The sequence below is a fragment of the Athene noctua genome, chromosome 1, assembly GCF_965140245.1.
Source record: "Athene noctua chromosome 1, bAthNoc1.hap1.1, whole genome shotgun sequence".
In the NCBI taxonomy this organism is placed as follows: domain Eukaryota; kingdom Metazoa; phylum Chordata; class Aves; order Strigiformes; family Strigidae; genus Athene; species Athene noctua.
The window spans coordinates 171,249,423-171,268,392 of NC_134037.1; the positions used below are offsets into that span (position 1 = coordinate 171,249,423).

At 39.0% G+C, this 18,970-nt stretch overlaps 1 protein-coding gene across 1 annotated transcript in view; it reads right to left on the bottom strand.

The window, feature by feature from the left end:
* Window positions 1-1,271: 1,271 nt before the first annotated feature.
* The window catches only part of LANCL3 (LanC like family member 3), a 39,707-nt gene continuing 22,008 nt past the window's right edge, over window positions 1,272-18,970 (bottom strand). Inside the window, exons 2-5 of the mRNA XM_074905372.1 lie at window positions 13,714-13,837; window positions 12,450-12,647; window positions 9,432-9,639; window positions 1,272-8,329 (exon numbers count right to left, since the gene is read on the bottom strand). Coding sequence (XP_074761473.1) covers window positions 8,170-8,329; window positions 9,432-9,639; window positions 12,450-12,647; window positions 13,714-13,837 — 690 coding nt within the window. The 3' untranslated portion in view covers window positions 1,272-8,169. The remainder of the gene's footprint in view (window positions 8,330-9,431; window positions 9,640-12,449; window positions 12,648-13,713; window positions 13,838-18,970) is intronic.

Sequence of the window (18,970 nt, forward strand, 5' to 3'; positions counted from 1 at the left end):
AAAAAAAAAAAGGCAGAAAAGGGGCTGCTAGTCCTGGTAAGCCTCCTTTGATGCACCTCATTCAGAGCCCTCCTCACCAGATTAGCGAGCCTGCTGGCAGAGGGGCCCTTTTACCACTTTGCCAGGTGGATCTTACCCTGGCTTGTCAGGCCTTTTCCTTGAAAGGCTCGCTAGGATCATAAAATGCAAAGCCCTGCTGCGACACCAGCTGCTGCCCAGCAGCGTTTGCCTGCTGCCCCTGGGCCCTTCCCCAGCAGGAGCCAGAAGACCACCCCATGCCTTTCTCCCATGCCACCAGAGCGCCAGAGTCGCTCTGGGTATGCACAGGGTCACCCCGGCAGTATAGTATTACTGATGCCCACATGGACAAGCAGCAAAAGGTAATAGCCCCAGGGTAGGACAAGTCTTTGCGGTCTCTCCACAACATCCTGAACCTGAGCACCTGCCAAGAAACAAAGCTCCCGAGGTCTGCAGTCAGGTTGCCAGATGGTGCCTGTTTCCTGCACAGGGGGAGCCTCCAATCACAGCCCCTTCTCTTGGTGCAGGCACTTGGTTCATGCTCACCTGGCTCTGATGATGCCTGCTCTGACACATCTTGTTTCTCGTTGCCTGTTTGCAGGTAATTGCAGCTCAGCATGTGGAGGTTCGCTACAGACCTGCCAGGAGCACAACAGGAAGGCAAGATACGGAGTTTGAGATGCTGTTAGCCTATTAATGGGATAACATGAAGGGCTACTCCTGCGTGTCTGCTACTGTTCTTTAATGCAACTTAGGGTGTTACCAGATTTACACAAAAAATGTCAGTAACCCCTTGTTCAGGTCATTTCTTGAACTGCTGCACTAGCAAATCTGGAGTCCCATTGCTCACCTTTAGTTGAGCTCAGCTCAGGACGGCATTGTTATGGGCAGGCCTACGTGAATTTAATGCTTTAGTGCCCTTCACTGGAAACAGAGGGGTCTTTCTGGAAAGAGAAGAGGCCATGTGTACTGAGATATAAGCAGTCTGAAAATAAATGCGTGGGAAACTTTAATCTACAGGCCAAAACCAACCTGCCTTTTCTTATCTTGTGGGAGACTACCATGAGATAGCTTTACCTAATCGCTATGTGCAGCCTGGATGTTTTGTCTAATTCTAAGATGAATGATTTTACCTTTGATAACACAGTACCACTGAAAAGCTTTTGGAGCCCTGAGTCATGACTTCTCCGGGAGGAAAAGTTGCCAGGACTGTGAAAGATAAGCACAGAAATAAGCAATCCAATGCAAAATCATACTGTTCAAGGTTGGGCTTTTATTTAAGGCAAAATACAATCACAGCTTTAATATTCATAATATGGATATACACAGAGTTTGTTCTGCCACTATGAAAGCTTAGTACTATCACTGCTTTTAAAAAGCTATAAAATCTAGTTTCTATTATAATCTACAATACAAAACTAATGCAATAAACACATTCTGAAAGATCACAGTGTTTAAAACATTAGAAGAGCAGGGGTCCTGCTTTTAAACAATAAGGTGCATTTCTAAAGAATCAAATCAACCTTGATTCTAAGGGCCTGTACCATATTATGGCTGCAAATGGCTATTACAGTGAGAAAACAATCTAGGGTGTGGCACGTACTCAAGAGATGAACACCATATGTTGGAATATACTGAATAATCAAGTGTCACCAACACAAACTAGACACGAAGTAATGTAAGTTCCCTGTACTTTTTATTGGAATTGGCATTCATGTTTATTGCAGACATATTTAGGGAAAATGGGTATAAAACTGCTATCAAATAGAGCCCTGCATATGCAAACACCTGTGCTTTCCTCTTACTATATGAACAAGCCTTACTAATTCCATGGGACTTGTGTAAAGGAATGTCTATAGGCTTGGCGTCCAGAATAATGCAGGTTTGCCCCTATTTCACACATGTGGAAGGACCTAACCTCGCAGGCCAGAAATCAAGTGCAGATTCACCACTGATGTCAGCAGGTGGCATATCAGGACCTTAAAATGAGCACAGGAGGCCAAATCAGTGGCAAAATCAGACCATCATTAGAGAAAATCTTTTCTCATGTATGGTCATGGTAATGAAGACAGAAGCAGAGTTCAATTTCTGGTCAGCCTTTCTATTCTCTATGAAGTAGAAATAAATGAAGAGAATTTGTTTTCTATTCACTATGGCACATAATTGACTTCAGGACTTCCAAGTAAAATTTTCTGGGGAGTATGCATGTATAGTCATACAGTGCTGTTGCTGAATATCACTGTATTATAAAGTATCTTTTATTCAAATATTAAACCACTAGGCAAAAACAGTTTTGAATTAATTTTCTGCCATTCTAGTTGGTATTGCTGTACTTGACCTAAATGCCTCCACGTTCTCTTTGAGTTATGCAATGAACAAAGTCAAGGGGCTCCCTTGTAAGTATTAAAAATAAATACGGCTTTATGTATTTTCAAGCAGATTCCTATTTATAAATTGACTTTTTTCAGTACACGATGTAAAATTTTAAATATACAGGGTATAGGATCATCAGTGACATGACAAATTAGTCAGGAGGTTTAATAACTCAAAGGCAGGTCGAAAAGTTGGTGCATGTTCGCTTCTTGGATCTGTTTTTTTTAAACTGCCTAAGCATCAATAGCATTCATCACTTCATTCCATTAAATGATAGGAGTAGGCAGCAGGCAACTCCTTCACGGGCAGACTTTTTTCAGCATATGATGACTTTGCTATAATGGCAATGAAGCGCTCGCTGTTCAAGGCAGCTAAAACCTGTACAGTGCACACTGTACCACTATCTGTGCAATGAAGCAGACTGTGCTGTTCTCTCGGAAAATACTTATTCACATCCCTAAATTGCTGTATTGTTTTGTGGGCCCTGAGCATTTTTGTCTTATGGCTTTGAAGTATGAGTTCCCTCAGTAATGTGATTTTTGGTCATTTTTTTATTTCTTTCAATTTAGCTTTCTGCTGCTTACTACTTAGTCCAGGACATATTTATATAAACTAAAATGTCTTCTCAGAGCAATCTGTACAGTGCTGTTAGCCAGTAATTGCTCATCGGCATAGTTCTTCACAGGAGGATTGCTCTTTAAAATCTACAGGGCAATTCTTATTCCTGATATAATCTTCCTACAGATTAGAATATGCACTCCTGCCAGTGAATATTTAAGGTATGTAGAAGATAACCGCACCTGAGATTTATCTGGCAGACCTCGAAGATACACTCTGTCCATGGATCTTGTAAGTCCAAGTAACAAGGATATATACTCAAGACGCATACATATGCTAAAATAGGTCACTGCATAAAACATGCAATATGTTGGCAGATGCTGTAACTGTACATGCAGATAATGATGCAAATACAAAAATCTGATTGCTTACGAAAGTTTCCATTTGCACATATTGCACCTGTATGCTTCTGAATACATTAGATACCTGCATTTCATTTTTCCACACTATTTTAAAAACTAATCAATATTCTTATCATATTTTCTACATGTCCATATAATTAGAACATCAAAGTGGCATTTCTTAATTTCACAGAGTAGCAAAAAAGGTGACCACTTTACTTGCATTAGTTTGTGCACATCTCCCAGATCTAAATGTGTATTTTGGGATGTTTAGCTATTTCACAGCTATTTGATTGTCTTAATAGAATTGAGATACTAGAGAAGTGAACGTGCTCTGTAGGAAGTCTCTCTTTGTTTTATTTAATGATATAAAACATCAGTGACAGTTGTTATACAGTATAATGAGTTTTCCTTAGCAGGTGGGAAATGGCAGAGCCAGTGAGAAGAGAGCATGTAATAATGTAATGCAAATAAGTGGAACACCCCTCTTAAGCAAAATTAATCAATCTTATTTTCAAGCACAAAAGACCTGAGCTGCTGCTTCATTCTTCTTAAGTTATTCATAGGCTGGGAAAGAAAGGCAGGGAAACTGAAGGAAACAAAGATGCAAACAAAGCAGATACTGAAAGCAGTGTCACAAACCGAGTATGTTACCATGCTGAGAAGTTGTGAGTAGCAGAAAAAAAATTAAGGTATATTTTTTAGAACTGTAGTGTTAATGTATTGCATCTGGCTCTATGAATCCTGAGATCACTGAATCTGGACATTACAGATCTAGTTTTCCTCAAAATTATTCTTTGACAGTAATCTATGGATGACCTACTGAAAGTCATGAATAATATACAGCTCCTTAAACTGATTTGTAATCTACAGATTTACTCACAAACAGCACCACACAAACACAGGTACATCACAAATAAGCACCAATACCCACACAATGCATCCTCTTTGCTTTAACAGCATAATCAGAAATACTAGTATATCACTTAAATTCCTACTGCCTACACTTTAGAAACTAAACACAGTCAAGAAACTAATGTGCAAATGTGATGTAGTAACTTGTGTTTTACACTTTGAAAGAGGCTTCTCAAGTTTCCAGTAACACAATCTTTTGTCACAACACCGTGGCAGAATCTGTTCAGGAATACCCTTTTTCAGTCTATCAGAGCCCAATGTGGGAGCAGGAGGAACCAGCATCCCGCTGAGAATATCTGGCAAATGTTGCACAATTCATTTCCTGAAGCAGTAAGGAAGGAACACAAAGGACCTTATTTTTTTTTTATTACACTGAAAAGTGCTGATGGCTCTGCTCAGGTTGCTTTCATGTCAATGTCTTAAAAGCAACAAATAAAGGTTGCAACAGCATGTACGTTAACAGCATATACAGTGCAAAAAAAAAAGCAGATAAGACAATTAAGGGGAAGAAATAGATGAAAAAACTTGCTCATTTAATCATTGGCATTTTCAGAAGAGCCTGGGGGTATATTTACACTGTGTTCAGAAGCTGTGACAACAGCATGTCAATCAGCCACCTTAAGCTGGCTAGGTCAGGTAAGAAAAGCCACAAAGCTCTAAGAATGAGCTCAAACTGACATGTCTGCTGAAACAGGTGAATAATTATGTTCCAATAATTTACAAGATATATCACATGAGACTGGATGTTTGTGTTACTGTTACTGATCTTAAGTGTCAGTAAACAGAGTTTGCATGATGCCCTTGCTGAAGTCAGTGCCAAACTCGTGTAACTTGCAGGGAGATGTTCCGGACCTACATTTTGAAAACTGTGTGGTTGCATGGGTCTTTCCATTGTTGAATGGACTAACTCTTACTCGGATAACTATTTTCTTCCTCACAAGATTAGTATCAAATGAAGCTAAACACATGGCTTCATATATAGAGAATGGTTGAAGAGAGATTTGTTTTGCAGGTGCTATTGAACCCAACACAGAGCAGATCAGAGTCTCCTCTGAATGTAAATCAAAAGGAATTAATTCTACAAAGAGAGACAGAGGGAAAACCACTAGAAAACGGACATGGAATTCTTGATGTGTATTTCCTGCCATTTATGAAGAATTACATTAAAAGATAAATGCAAGCATGACCATTAGAAGTTAATAATTGTAAAATGGAGTGATTTTATCTACTGCTAGTATGGTAAATTTTAACATACATGTGGTATATGTTACAATATCATCATTCCTGACTTGGTCAGGATCTAAGTTACTGTAGAGATTTATTGTGCTCTAGATTTATCGAGGTTTTGGGAAAGTTCTTCAAGAATCTCCTGAGAAATAACTAACTGGAAACAATTAAATGTTGTGGCGCACTGATAATTAAAAAGTAGGCACCAGGGACAAAATCAAAAAGTCATGAATACTATTCTGATATGCGTAGGTTCTGTTAAGGCTTAAATCTGGAGTTGCTTGGATTTTTTTGACAGTGTCGTTATCAAACCACTAGGCATTTTTGTTTTATGTTTGCATCTCTAAATAAAAGGATTGGCGATAAACGTAGGATTGCAACAGCTTGAGTCTAGGTCATGGCAGAACCTATTTCTCTGTCTTACAGTAAGGAAAAAATACGGTAGCTATCTAAAAGCTATGGCACAAATGTTGTTGCTTACATGTTTTAGCTGAGTGACATCACCCTACAATAAAAATTGAGACTGAAAAGCTATTGACCCCAGGGAAAAAGTGGAAAGGCCAAGTTTTACCTTCCTTAAATATGTTTAAAAAGATTCCAGTTATGAAATGTATTGGACACCCACATTACAGCAAGCAACTAGAGAAGAATCCTAACAGACTTAGGATCTTCACTACTGACAACTGACTTTGCTCTGATCTCCCAGAGAGCATTGCAACCTGGGTGGGCAGAGCACGCAGACATCTCCACTGCCTTTTTGATTTAGCCTCATATGTATACCTCCCTGTGAAATACTTAACCCCTATGTGTAAACATCTCACTTCTCAGAGTAACACAGTAAGTGACATTTTCTTAAAAGACCTTTTATCCCAGAAATAATAAACATATATCAACTGTATATTGAATTTTAACATTTCCATTCACCAAAAAATCCCGAAATTCTTGACAAACTGATACAGACTGCATTGCTTTATTCACCAATGAAATATGGTTACTTCTATGATTAAGTAATTAATTAGAGCTGCATAGTGCAAAACAGAATAGCAGAAATCCTAATCTGCAGCTCATAATAATGCAAGCTATCTCATTAAAATAACAGTGGCAAGAGTAAGAATAGGATTACTATATTAAAATGTGGAAGGACTGCAAGACCTGGCTCCAACTTATAGCCCGATCAAGGCCCACTGAAATTAAATAGGAACTTTAATCCATTAGGCATTAAAAATAAAGAAATTGTAATCTCCTCCAGCTGAGAATGCAGGAAGAGAGACTGCATTGTTTGGCAGTTTTTTACTATAACTGCAATTTTTGACATACTGGGCTTCCCAAATCTGTCTTTAAAGATAATTGCATTACATTATTCTCATATAAATAAAAATAAATAGTAAGTGTATTTTAAATAGCTATTGATTTTATAGTTTTTTTAGTACAAACCTACGTTAGCATTTTCTTTAGCTTTCAAGTACCTTGTCATACATATAATACATATAAAACAGCATATAACTGCAATCTTAAGTGCTAGTGCAACTAGTGTTGAGCAACCCATTTATTTCTATAGTTATAGATCATTTGGACATATACATTATTTTATTAACTAGGAGAAGAAGCATTTTTGAGTTGTATTGGTTTTTCTTAAGATCAGTATGCCATCCAAAGTTTTGCATTCAGATTGCAGGGTTTGTAGTGAAAATTTATCAAGGAAAACAGTTTTTCCATTTTCTGAAATATGTATGTTATTGTTCAGGCATGTTGCTAAAGATAATTAATTTGTAAAGGAAGCTTTTGCATTACTGAACAATATTTATCTAGTAATGCTGTACCATGAAAAAAGCATCTGCCTGCTGTATCTTTGCTATAGAACTTTTTGATCCAAGTCTTGTCTGTGGCTCCACTCATCTTCCCTGTGACAGGGAAAGTACTGACAAGAAGTGACATGGTTACAGAAATCAGTAAGGACACCAGCTCCTCACCACAGACTGAGCTCTGAAAGGAAGGGTCAAATTCAGTTCTCATTTACACACATGAAACCCCGCTAGCTGAAATGAACCTGTGAAACTACAGGCTGAATATACAGCTATCTACATAATGATCATTATATGTATACAAAGATGAAAGAGCTGCAAGATACAGGTATTTCTAATACATGTTACTAGAACTAGTAGATGTGGTTTAGGTAAAAAATCCCAGATTTTGCCTTTGTGAAGTGTAGTGACATGTCTACAACACCCTCTCCACTAAGTCCATCGCTGCATGAAGATTTGTTTTGCAGGTCTCTTAAAAACCTGCTGGATGCATCACTGTTTCTTCTTTGCATGTCCCTGTAATTCTAGCTTGCCTTTTTTTTTCCCCTGTGTAACCACCAAATTAAAAGTTTAATAATGCCTCTTTCTCTCTCACTTGAGTAATTAGATTTTGCTTTGTATTAAGAGCTAAATATCTACCCTATCTGATTTAATCACTTCCCCCATGTTTTTTGTCATTGACCTGTTTTTTTGACCACACACTTCCCTCCCAAAGCCCCAGTGTATTTTCTTTTTCACCCGACTCCCAGCTACGTTAAGGCTAGCATTAGTGGTACCACTGGCTTGTTTTGTAAATAGCCTCTCTCGACAAGTAAGTGAAACCGCAGTGCCCCCTCCCCTCGCCCCTAGGATGTGGCCCTGGAGAATGTTGCTCTCTAGACAAAGACACTGAAGAGAGGAAACTCAGCTTGGTTGGGCTGCAGCAAGTCAGTCAGGAAACACACAGTTCCCGAGAAGCCTTCATACAGACTATATACACTTTCTAACGCCCGGGAACCAGCCTTAAATTCTTCTGTAAATAAGAACTCTGCAAACCTAAGAAACAGGAAAAAGAAAAAAAGAGTTTGTTATTATTTGGTGTCCCTGGATGTTTACTTGTTGTTCAAAAGCATCATCTTAATAACATTCAATGATTAAAAAAAGTAGAATGTTCATTATTTAACCTTAAGTGCACATTTTACACTCTGATTTCCACAATAAACTGAGGTCCATGAGATCTAGAAAAGCTGGACCTTTGTGAACTGTACATGTGTTATGCCTCTTTGAGAGCCATAAACTTTTTCGATTTCTGAGATCTATTGTTAAAGAAATACTTTTTAGTAACTTTTATCATGCTTGTTATTTTCAGCAGGATGCAAGCAATGTTTCACACTGATGCAACAAATTCTGTAATGCTGAAATAACTACAGAATAAAAATGTTTTCACTTCAAAACAGCTGAAAATAAGTCACCCTGATTTCTATATATCTTCCCCTCATTATTTTATGCTGTAAAGAAAACGGTAACAAACATTGAATAATATGTTTTTAAACATGTACAGTAAAATACAGAAAAATTAAAGATAATTGCAGCATTGTGACAGACTTTTCAGTGAACCATGCTTGCTTGCATCAGGACAAAATGGAATTAACCCCACTAGCTAAGCTGAACAGCACAATGTCAAACTGGCTAAATCTGGGAATGATAAATTAAAAACCTGTAAAATAACAGCAAATCAGGTCCTATACTTAAGTTCCACTTCTAGTAGTAAGGAATAGCGTTAAATGCTCTGAAAATCAGAACAAATTACATTTTACGCTGCTCCTGGATGCAGCTTGGCTTGTTTCCGACCTCATGTCAGGATGAGACCTGGATGTGTGCAGTTCCTCTCCCTCCACCCTGGTCCCCTCCACAGGAGCACAGGCTCTCAGGCAGGGAGGGAGGGGGTCGGGGGGAACTTGCCGCAGGCAGCCTGGAAGCAGGACTGCAGGGCTCCTCCCAGAGCTCGCCTGCCCCACAACCCCCCGGTAGAATTGCACCTGAGGCGTAAACACTCAGGTTACAGCCGAGGGTGGTGATCACAGACTCTGAGCTGTTTTATACATGTTCCTGAAACCTTCCGGTATTACCCTGAATCCAGAAAGGTAGGAATGCTAACCTTTGTGCCCTGTATATGTATTTTGAGTTTCCAGTGAGCCTATACAGCAGCAGAAACACGTAAGCACTACCAGCCACTCCATGGCAGATTCCAGGTCCCTTCTTCAACAGGCCTTTCCGCCAAGTTAGCTCTCCACAGCGGATACAAGTGTCCAGATATTGAGGCTTCTTGGAAACCAGGTAAGCTTTGGCAAACAGATATGCAATGCCTAGGAAAATAGCAGTGAGATTGTCTTTTGTAATAGGTAGGCCAAGGGTTTCATAGAACACAAAGAAAATAAAGATTAATACACTTTAAAAATGAAGTCTCATGCTCTACACATCAACATTACATATCTATATGCTACATATGAAGGGCAGAGGTTCTGGTATGCTAAAAAGCATATGCTAAGATGCACTTATCCACTGCCTGTGACAACACCACTCTTAACCTTTTCAGGGTTTATTCTAACATTCCCAATATTTTATCTATTTAAAACAGTAGTCAAATTTTTGCCTTTAAAATAGTAAACTCTTAGCACTGTCTTCCATTGGTTTCAAATCCCCATTCATCTCACCTATTTACAGTGACAGAAACAAAAGGATGGGCAAGATAATTTCTTACATTGGCAACAGATGCAATTTTTTACTGAATGAGAAAAAGAAACTTGCTTTTTTTTTTTTTTTTTTTCAGTGGGGTCCATGCTGCTTTACAGAATCACAGAATTGTATAGGTTACAAAATATCTTAAAGATCATCCAGTCCAACCATTAACCTAACACTGACAGTTCCCAGCTACACCATATCCCTCAGCACTATGTCGACCCAACTCTTAAACACCTCCAGGGATGGGGACTCCACCACCTCCCTGGGCAGCCCATTCCAACAACCCATTCTGTAAAGAAATGCTTCCTAATATCTAGTCTAAACCTTCCCTGGCACAACTTGAGGCCATTCCCTCTTGTCCTATTGCTTATTACTTGGTTAAAGAGGCTCATCCCCAGCTCTCTGCAACCTCCTTTCAGGGAGCTGTAGAGGGCGATGAGGTCTCCCCTCAGCCTCCTCTTCTCCAGACTAAACACCCCCAGTTCCCTCAGCCGCTCCCCATACGACCTGTGCTCCAGAGCCTTCACCAGCTTCGTTGCCCTTCTCTGGACACGCTCGAGTCATTCAATGTCCTTTTTGTAGTGAGGGGCCCAAAACTGAACAGAGGAATCGAGGGGCGGCCTCACCAGTGCCGAGTACAGGGGCAAGATCCCTTCCCTGTCCCTGCTGGCCATGCTATTGCTGACACAAGCCAGGATGCCATTGGCCTTCTTGGCCACCTGGGCACACTGCTGGCTCCTGGACTGCAGGGCGGTTCATTCTCTTCTTCTCTGTCTTCTGGCTGAGGAGGCCGGATTCCCTCAGTACAACTGGTCTTGCTATTAAAGACTGAGGCAAAGAAGGCATTAAGCACCTCAGCCTTTTCCTCATCACTTGTTACCATGTTTCCTTCTGCATCTAGCAGGGGATGGAGACTCTCCCTGGTCTTTCTTTTGCTGCTCACATACTTACAGAAACATTTCTATTTATTCTAGTTATAAACAGTTATGCATGCTAACTGTTGTTTAAAAAAAACCCACCGAAGAAGATATTTGGCTTATTTTTAGAGGGGATTCAAATAAATTAATCATAATCTTCAACAGAGCACTGCACAGGTCAGTTCATGGTAACCTTAAAAGAATGTGTATGACACATAACCAAATCAAGCGCCTAAGGAAGTATTTAGAATAGCTCACTTGTGGTATGAATATAACATACACTGAAGTAGCTGAAAATGTTCTTGTAAGTTACATGTGCGCTATCACCCAAGAACAGTGATGGGAAACGGGATTTTCTGGGGAAGAACAATAGCAATTAATGAATTTGCATATCTCTATATGTCTCCTTAAGTAACTTTAGGAGACATTTGGGATGCCCTTTGGGATTTTGTCACTTTGGTCGAGTCTCACAGCATATGTCTCCAATAACAGTTAAACCACTCTTAAGATACTGAAATGAAGAAGGCAGGTTTCATCACTAGGCCAGCCATGATGTAGATTTATTTTTTATCTCTTAAAAATAAAAAAGGTTGGTAAGCAAAAGCTGTTTTCACTTCACTTCATTAGACTGTGAAAGCAAGAATCCTGTTCCTTAATCATACCAACAAAAAGCACATTTAAGGGATGTTAATTACAATGTACTTCTGTAATTTAAATAGCACACTTTTAAAGCAATCCATCAATGCTCACGGACATTCTTTAAAAAATAACTTTTTCTGTAACATTCTAGGTTCGTGTTACCAAGCCAATATGACTAGTTACCAATACAATTCTGCCTGGGGGTAAAAAAGCAATTTCAATATACAGCATTACTTGCCAAAATTGCTAACATATAGTATTAGATTCTGAACTGACACACATCAGCCTTACCTCATGAACCCAAACTAAGGATTGATTCTCTTTTTTTCTGAAAAGCAGTTTTATATGGGTGACTTTCAGAAAAAATACCTCTTGCTAGTAAAAACTCCCCTTCACATGAAAAGACTGGTTGAGTTTATGCGTTATTAACGTAGTAAGTGCAGCTTAAACTTTGATTCTGATGAGGGGGAAAAAGAGCTATTCTGAAGGACTTCCTAAACTCACAGATGTGTCTGCATCTATGTTATTTTGCATATTATTTCTCTGTCCAGCAATATGCTGACTCAGCTGTACCATTCCTTGAGGTCTTGTCACAAAAGTGAGCAAGAGCAGTAAACATACAGTTCCGGATTGCTACAATTCTTTTCGCTATGATCACCTATGCTTTTAAGGGAGAATATATGCCTATCCTTCCAACTGCTCAGCAATAAACAAAACAGTCTTAACTGGAATAAAAACCCTAAATTGTTTGCCTGCATCTCATGAAATGTCAAAATCGGTCAAATTTAACCTGAGATTATCTTTTACATGGAACCATCTAATGTGGAAAAGCAATGTGATCAACATCTGGCTATACATAGCACCAATGGGAAAAGAACCTGGAGCTCCATGACACCAGTGTACAAGCTCATTCTCCCGCTCGATTGTCTCTCCCAGCTCTGGAGGCCAGTTGCTGTTCTGTTCTTGGTCCATAAGAAAATCCACGCTCTGCCACACAAGCTCCTGATCTGCTGGTTGCAGGTACTCATAATAGGAAAGCAACATCTGAAGTATTGATGAAAGCCCATGTGCTGCACCTGTAAAGAACAGAAACAGTCAAATTCGAGGGTAGGTTTAGGTCCTACCCCCACCTCACAGCAACTCTCCCTCAGGACTGATTTCCTTGTCAAGCGCATGGCTCTTTTATCTTCCTTATGCATATTACAACAGTGCTTGGAATAAAAGCTTTCTAAGTGCATGACACTATGATTTGTTACTACTTCTGTCATTTCCAGTTCCCCTAGCTATAAAAAAATATGGGAGTTTTTTCTGCTCTCACTCTGTATGCCTGAAACTCAGTGCGTAAAGTTAAACTGAACCTAAACTGAATAATGTTTCATGACGTTATTCTTCTTGACACACTACCAAATCTAGACCATTATTCTGAAGTCTTTGTTGAACTCAAATTGAGACTGGACCATTTATGTTATTCCAGCTATTGACTGACAGTATAAGTTAGCTAAAACCAGAATTTCACTGCAGGAATTGTCTGTACCTGCCAGGGTCTATGGAGCAGCACCACTCACTGACTTCTCCCTTGCTCCCCTGACAGAGAATTCACTAACATCTGCTAACCAATCTCACTCTTTCTGCAGTGGGATTCTGCCTTGTGGACCCTGCTAGGGACCTGTTCACTGACCCCTTACCACTGCTCAGATGAGTTCCAACTAAGCTACTCACAATGGGCTGGAGCCAAGCATATGCTTGAGCTGCACTGCTACGGCCAAAAATGCTCTGCAAGTCCCCACGTGGCACTAACAGCTTACAAATAACATCTGACAGTTCTCTCTGGTAACCTTCTCTACACAGGCACCACACCTCACTGCCTCCATCTGGCAAGGGCAGATTTATCAGGGCAGAAAGGAGAAGAAGAAGCTGCTGCCTGCTGCTCCCCTGGTGCAGCACAGGCACCTCTTGCATTCCCCAGCGCTAGGCAGCATCAGTCCTTCCCTCCAGCTCCTCAGTCCCACTTAGCAGTTGCAGGAGGTTGGATGATCCCACCTCAGTCAGGAGAAATCCCACACTGTAGGTTTTATATATTTTATTTCTGAAGCATCTATTGGCTGAGCATCACTTTCGAAGTAGTTGGTGTGTTTTACTCACCAAGATACTCTGTTCCATAGTAGGAATACATGAGTGGGAATGGTTTTCTCTTCTTCACTGCATACTGCTTTCCTGATTCTAGTATGGCCAGGCAAATTGATTTTATTTGTGCTGAGGTCAGCACCTAAACAGAAGAATCAAAACAAACATCAAGTCTATTATAATAATTCTATTTTTTAGACATTTTCAAAATGCTGCTTTTTTGCTGGTGCACTAGACAAAGTACTGCCTTGAGTCTTATGAGCATGCCATAATGTACATCATTATTAAGAGTTCCTTACATAAAACTAAATTTACATAATGTTTCTCAAAAACAGTTTCATCCCGTTTCAGGAAAGTGAATGTCAAATCTTTAGCTGCACAAATGTGGTGAAAAGAGGTCCCCTAAGAGCTCCTGCCTTTCCTGCCCAGAGATCCATCAGTCTGATGGAAGCTGACAAGAAGCACCAAGAGAGCTGTAGAACAACAGCCTCCAGACTGGAGGAACAGACATTAGGAGAGACAAAGGAAAACAGACCTACAGAAGAAGTAAATGTTACAGGCTTTATTGGGACAACTGAACTAGACAGATTTTTCTTGGAGAATATAAAAGACAAAGCAAGGAAGAGGGTACTAAATTTTACTGAAAATCAATACTACATATGTGGGTTCAGAAACATCTTAGTAAAAGAATCAGGCCTTCTTACTTGAATAAAATGATAAGAAAAATGAAGTGCAAGACAGGTTTCCAAGGAGAGAGGCTAGCTATGTCTATGGGACTTTCAGCATCATGACAGGTCAACACTGCCTTTAATGCAGTCCTAAGAAATGACTAATGCCTTACTCTTAGTGATGTCAAATGTAAGTAAGATTGACAAATCATGTATTTCACCAGACACAAGCTTTTCCAAGTTACTGACCTAAGGCATTCAGTGAGGAATTGGGTTTACAGGTTTTAACTACAGCTCCAATGCCATGCAATTCACTGCAATCATCTACAATTTGTGTCAGCCAAATCTGTCTGTACATTACTGACCAATACATATGTCATTAAAATAATACAGTTTAAGTAGTGCTTTGGCTTTAGGGGAAAGCCTGTATGGCAGCTGTACTTTGCAAAAATATATTTCAACTTATGAAAAGAGAACAGAAAAAATGCAAAATGAGGCAGAAAAAAGAAAAAGGCTGTAGAAATAGCCTTGATGGGATAAACAGTAATCCTAAAACTAACTGGAATATCAAGATATTGTCACTAAAATATTTCTGCTATTATTTGTATTATCATAGGATTTACAGTTCTTCAAGTTTAAAAAATACTGTTAGCATTAAGTGTGAAGGTAGCATCTGTTATAAATTATATTCTCTCATTTGGCATGTAAAAGATGCTACAGATAATTAATGTCACTTAAAACTTGACTGGAAACTAATGGTTGAAAAATCTTGTTGGTTTATCTTACCTTGCTGCCTGACAACAAGGCATTTTATTAAAGTTTCTCCAAATGACTATGAAATTTGTACAATCTGGAGAACAACCTACTTGTGATCTTGATTACTGTTCTTTAACGTTACTGCAGTAGAAATAAATAAGCCCTTAACATCTGGAGACTTCATTCATTTCCAGTCATGTTTAAATGAATTGTTTTAGCTTCACTGAACTTCAAGAAACAGTTTAAATCCTAAGCAAATGAGGTGAGCAGAGACATGGTGAGACACACTGCATTCTCTCCAGAGCTCTCATTTTACCATCTTGCAGTTTGGGTCCTAGTCCTGCAAATTCTATACTTTGTAAAAGGATTAGTAAGGTAACCCTTTAAAAATAAATGTGAAGGGTAAGATCTCCTAGTTGTAACTCTGGAAGGCAAAGGCATGCTGGTTAGAAAAATAATAATCAGTTCATTTTCTGTATGTTTCTTTACTTAATAAATCAACTGGCTTTCAATACAAACCACGTTTTGATAAGCTTATTATCTTCAGTGTGTTTAAATCGAATTAAAAACTATTTTAAAATGCTGATTGTGTATTTTAAATAGATTTAAACTTCTGCCTAAATCCAGCCTTGCACAATGCTGCATAAAGAAGTATCAGCTAGCAAGAAATGCATTGTTCACCATTTTTTAATATAAAGCAAGTGTAAAAAGCCAAACATTTAAACAGTATGATTACTTAAGTGTATACACAGTATACCCTTTTGGCTGACATCACGCAGTATGCTAATGAGTATCACCTCTTTTTCAGAATGCAAAAAAAGCCCACATGCAAAGCCAGATGAAAAATTATTATTTAAAATCATGATTAGAATGGATGATAGGAAACAACCCATCTTGAGCCACGTCCACATTACCAAAGAAAATGCAAAAGAAAATAACCTGTCTATCTTGAAAGCAACATTCCCTCTGGCCACTTGGACGGACCTTAAGGCGTGCTTAAGGCAGGTAGGGGATGTGTCCTGATAGCAAAATAAGAAATTTTTGTGCTGACTCCAAATATCTCTTATCTAGTGCTTCAATCCACTGCATTGTAGGGCTTCTGCCTCTGTTTTCCAACACACTTAAATATGACAGATTTGTATTTGCTCCTTATTCTAGAAAATGCTTGGCTATAACAGAAACCCTCACCACCATTAGTAGTGGCCTTCAAAAGGCTGAATGATCAGAAATCACACTTCAGATCTCCAGTGGCTTGCTACATTTTGTTTCAATCAATTCTGTTTCAAAAGCTCAGATATCTTTCACCTTGACAAGAAATAAAATCTGTGGCTAGTCTCTGTATACTCCCTCTCAATATCTTTAATAAAACAGCTAAGAACTTATGATCAAAATTACAATCATAAAATAAATTAATCATAACCACAGATGGTGTAGCCATGGTTCTAGAGTTCATTTTAATTTCAGTGTAGTCGCAACGCCTCCTTGTCCCTGGGAATTACTGAAGCAATATGTTTAATTAGGGACAGCAAAGAAATACACTGATCATCCCAGAGGCTTTGAAAGGATAAATCGCATATTGATATCGCATCCTCTGGTGAAAGATGTCAGATGCTTTGATGAAGAATAAAGCCAATATGAGAATATGCTACCCAGAAGAAAATTTCATGCTTGAGGTAGCTACATTTTTTTGACAAACTTCTTGGATGTCATTTAATATGAGCTGGCTACACAGTAGGTAAAATTATTCTTTATTATGTCAGTACTTAGCCAAAAGATGACTAACACTAAGAGATATAGTGCTGATGGTTTAGTATTTCAGCTAAGTCTTTTTGTATTTTTAAAGACACCACAACCTATCCTATCACATTTGAAGTTGTCATTTTACTCTCCTCACTGGATCAAAGTTTGGAATACATGCATTCCAATTTCACCTGCAATTTCTGCATCAATTGGTTGGTGAAGTTCTTTATTTTCTGTTTTAAATAATTGTCCAGTGATGCTGTGTGCTGTTAAATAACCATTCCACTCACACTGGTGACACGTGCATTCCCATATACCTTTTACTTTAGGCGTAAGACTTAAGCAGCACTATAACACTTAGTATTGGTACTACTACCGGTACCTAGGAGCCCTACTTGCAGTAAAAAAGCTACTGTGATTGTTTCTCAAGTCTCTCCATTTTTCTCTTGTGCCACTGCAGACAATATGCCTTCTTCCATTAAGGCCCTCCACAAATTTGTGGATTCTGTAAGGAAGGTACTTTATTCAGTAAATCCCTGTCAAAAAGTCAGCAAGAAAGTGCTATGTCTACAGCAATCACAGAACACTGTCCTTTTTGTTGTTAGCAGTCTTTCTCAGCCCGAGATTGTTTAGTTGAAAGTAATTAATTTCACAACTCCTTTTAATCTACTGAGAGATTTAATGGTTGGACTAGATGATTTTCAAGGTCTTTTCCGACCTAGATGCTTCTGTGATTCTGAGAGACTGCATAATATATTGGTTATGACAATGCTAGGCCCTAGATAAGTGTTTCAAAAACTGCAGACAGGTATCTTGACCTTGAGGATTAGGCAGAAAGAAGCAGGACTAGCTCTTTGCTTCTGATTACAGTAACATTTTCAGCACTCCATTTCAGCACTCTGAATGCCTGCTAGAGGCCCTCTGGCTGCCTTGTGAAAACCACTGCTACATAAACCTGCATACTCTATTGGATATATTTGAAGGCTGTAAGCCTTTAATTCTTTCAAAAGATCTGTATTTATTTTCTTAGAGCTCTCTCCTGTATGTAAGTAACAGAAGGTATTACTGAAAGCCAAGTACCATTATCTTTTTATAGATGCATCAGTACTTTTAAGAGGTAATAGCTACACTTACATTATTATGGAAAAAGCCGCCTTCTATGCATGTAAAAAAGTTTAATATGCATCTAACCCATCAAACCTCTCTCTGTCACGCTTCTAAAAAACCATTTACATGAATTTGATCATACACTTTTTCTGATGCCATAGAAAGTGTCAAAAGTAAGCTGAAAAAAATGGGTCAGTCTACAAGTGACCCAACAGGAGCTTTGCCATTCGTTTCCTATGCCGGAAGCCCAGCAGAGGGAGCTTGTGAATTAGTTATAATACTCAAAAATGCTGTAGAAGAAGATACACATGTCTGTGTTCAGCAGGACAATTGACTCAAGCAGAAAGATGCTGGAGCCAGCTTGGTAATTTAATGATACTGCGCTGCATGATGTTTAAGCTCACTTCTTAAGCTTGATCTTTTTCTACGAAAGACAGGGGCTGGGATTGTTCAGGGACCTTTCTGTGCAATGTCATGGCCAGTTTTTTCTTCTTTCAGAGGATGCTAACATCTGAAGCCAGGGAAAAGTATCAGGTACAAAGACAGAGGGGTCTGCCTCCCCCTAGTGTTACTGCAGTTTGACAGATGTACCTCTCCTGCAACACAGCTGGAAACCCAGCTCCAAGTGCACAGCTGTTTGCTTTCCTTACAAGCAGTGTCACATACACCCTTCTTTTGAGAAAGAAACATTTTTTTTTAAATGCCCTGAAAACTCTGTTCAAGTAATCAGATTCGTTCCTGAAGTACTACTGACACTGTTGCTAGTGCAGTATGTTTCATACTGTAACAGCACCATGAACAGTACTTCCTAGCAAGCACACTTACCCAAATTTCTCATATTAATACAACTACATGACAGCGTGTGTAGACTCTGCAAAACTACTAATACAATTGTGTCAGTTTGCTGGAAAATGGTACTTGACTGCAATCTTGAGTAAAACAGGCTTTCCCACAGATCCCATTGGTATTGCTTGGTTTTAACATGAAAATTTGGGGCGTTTTGA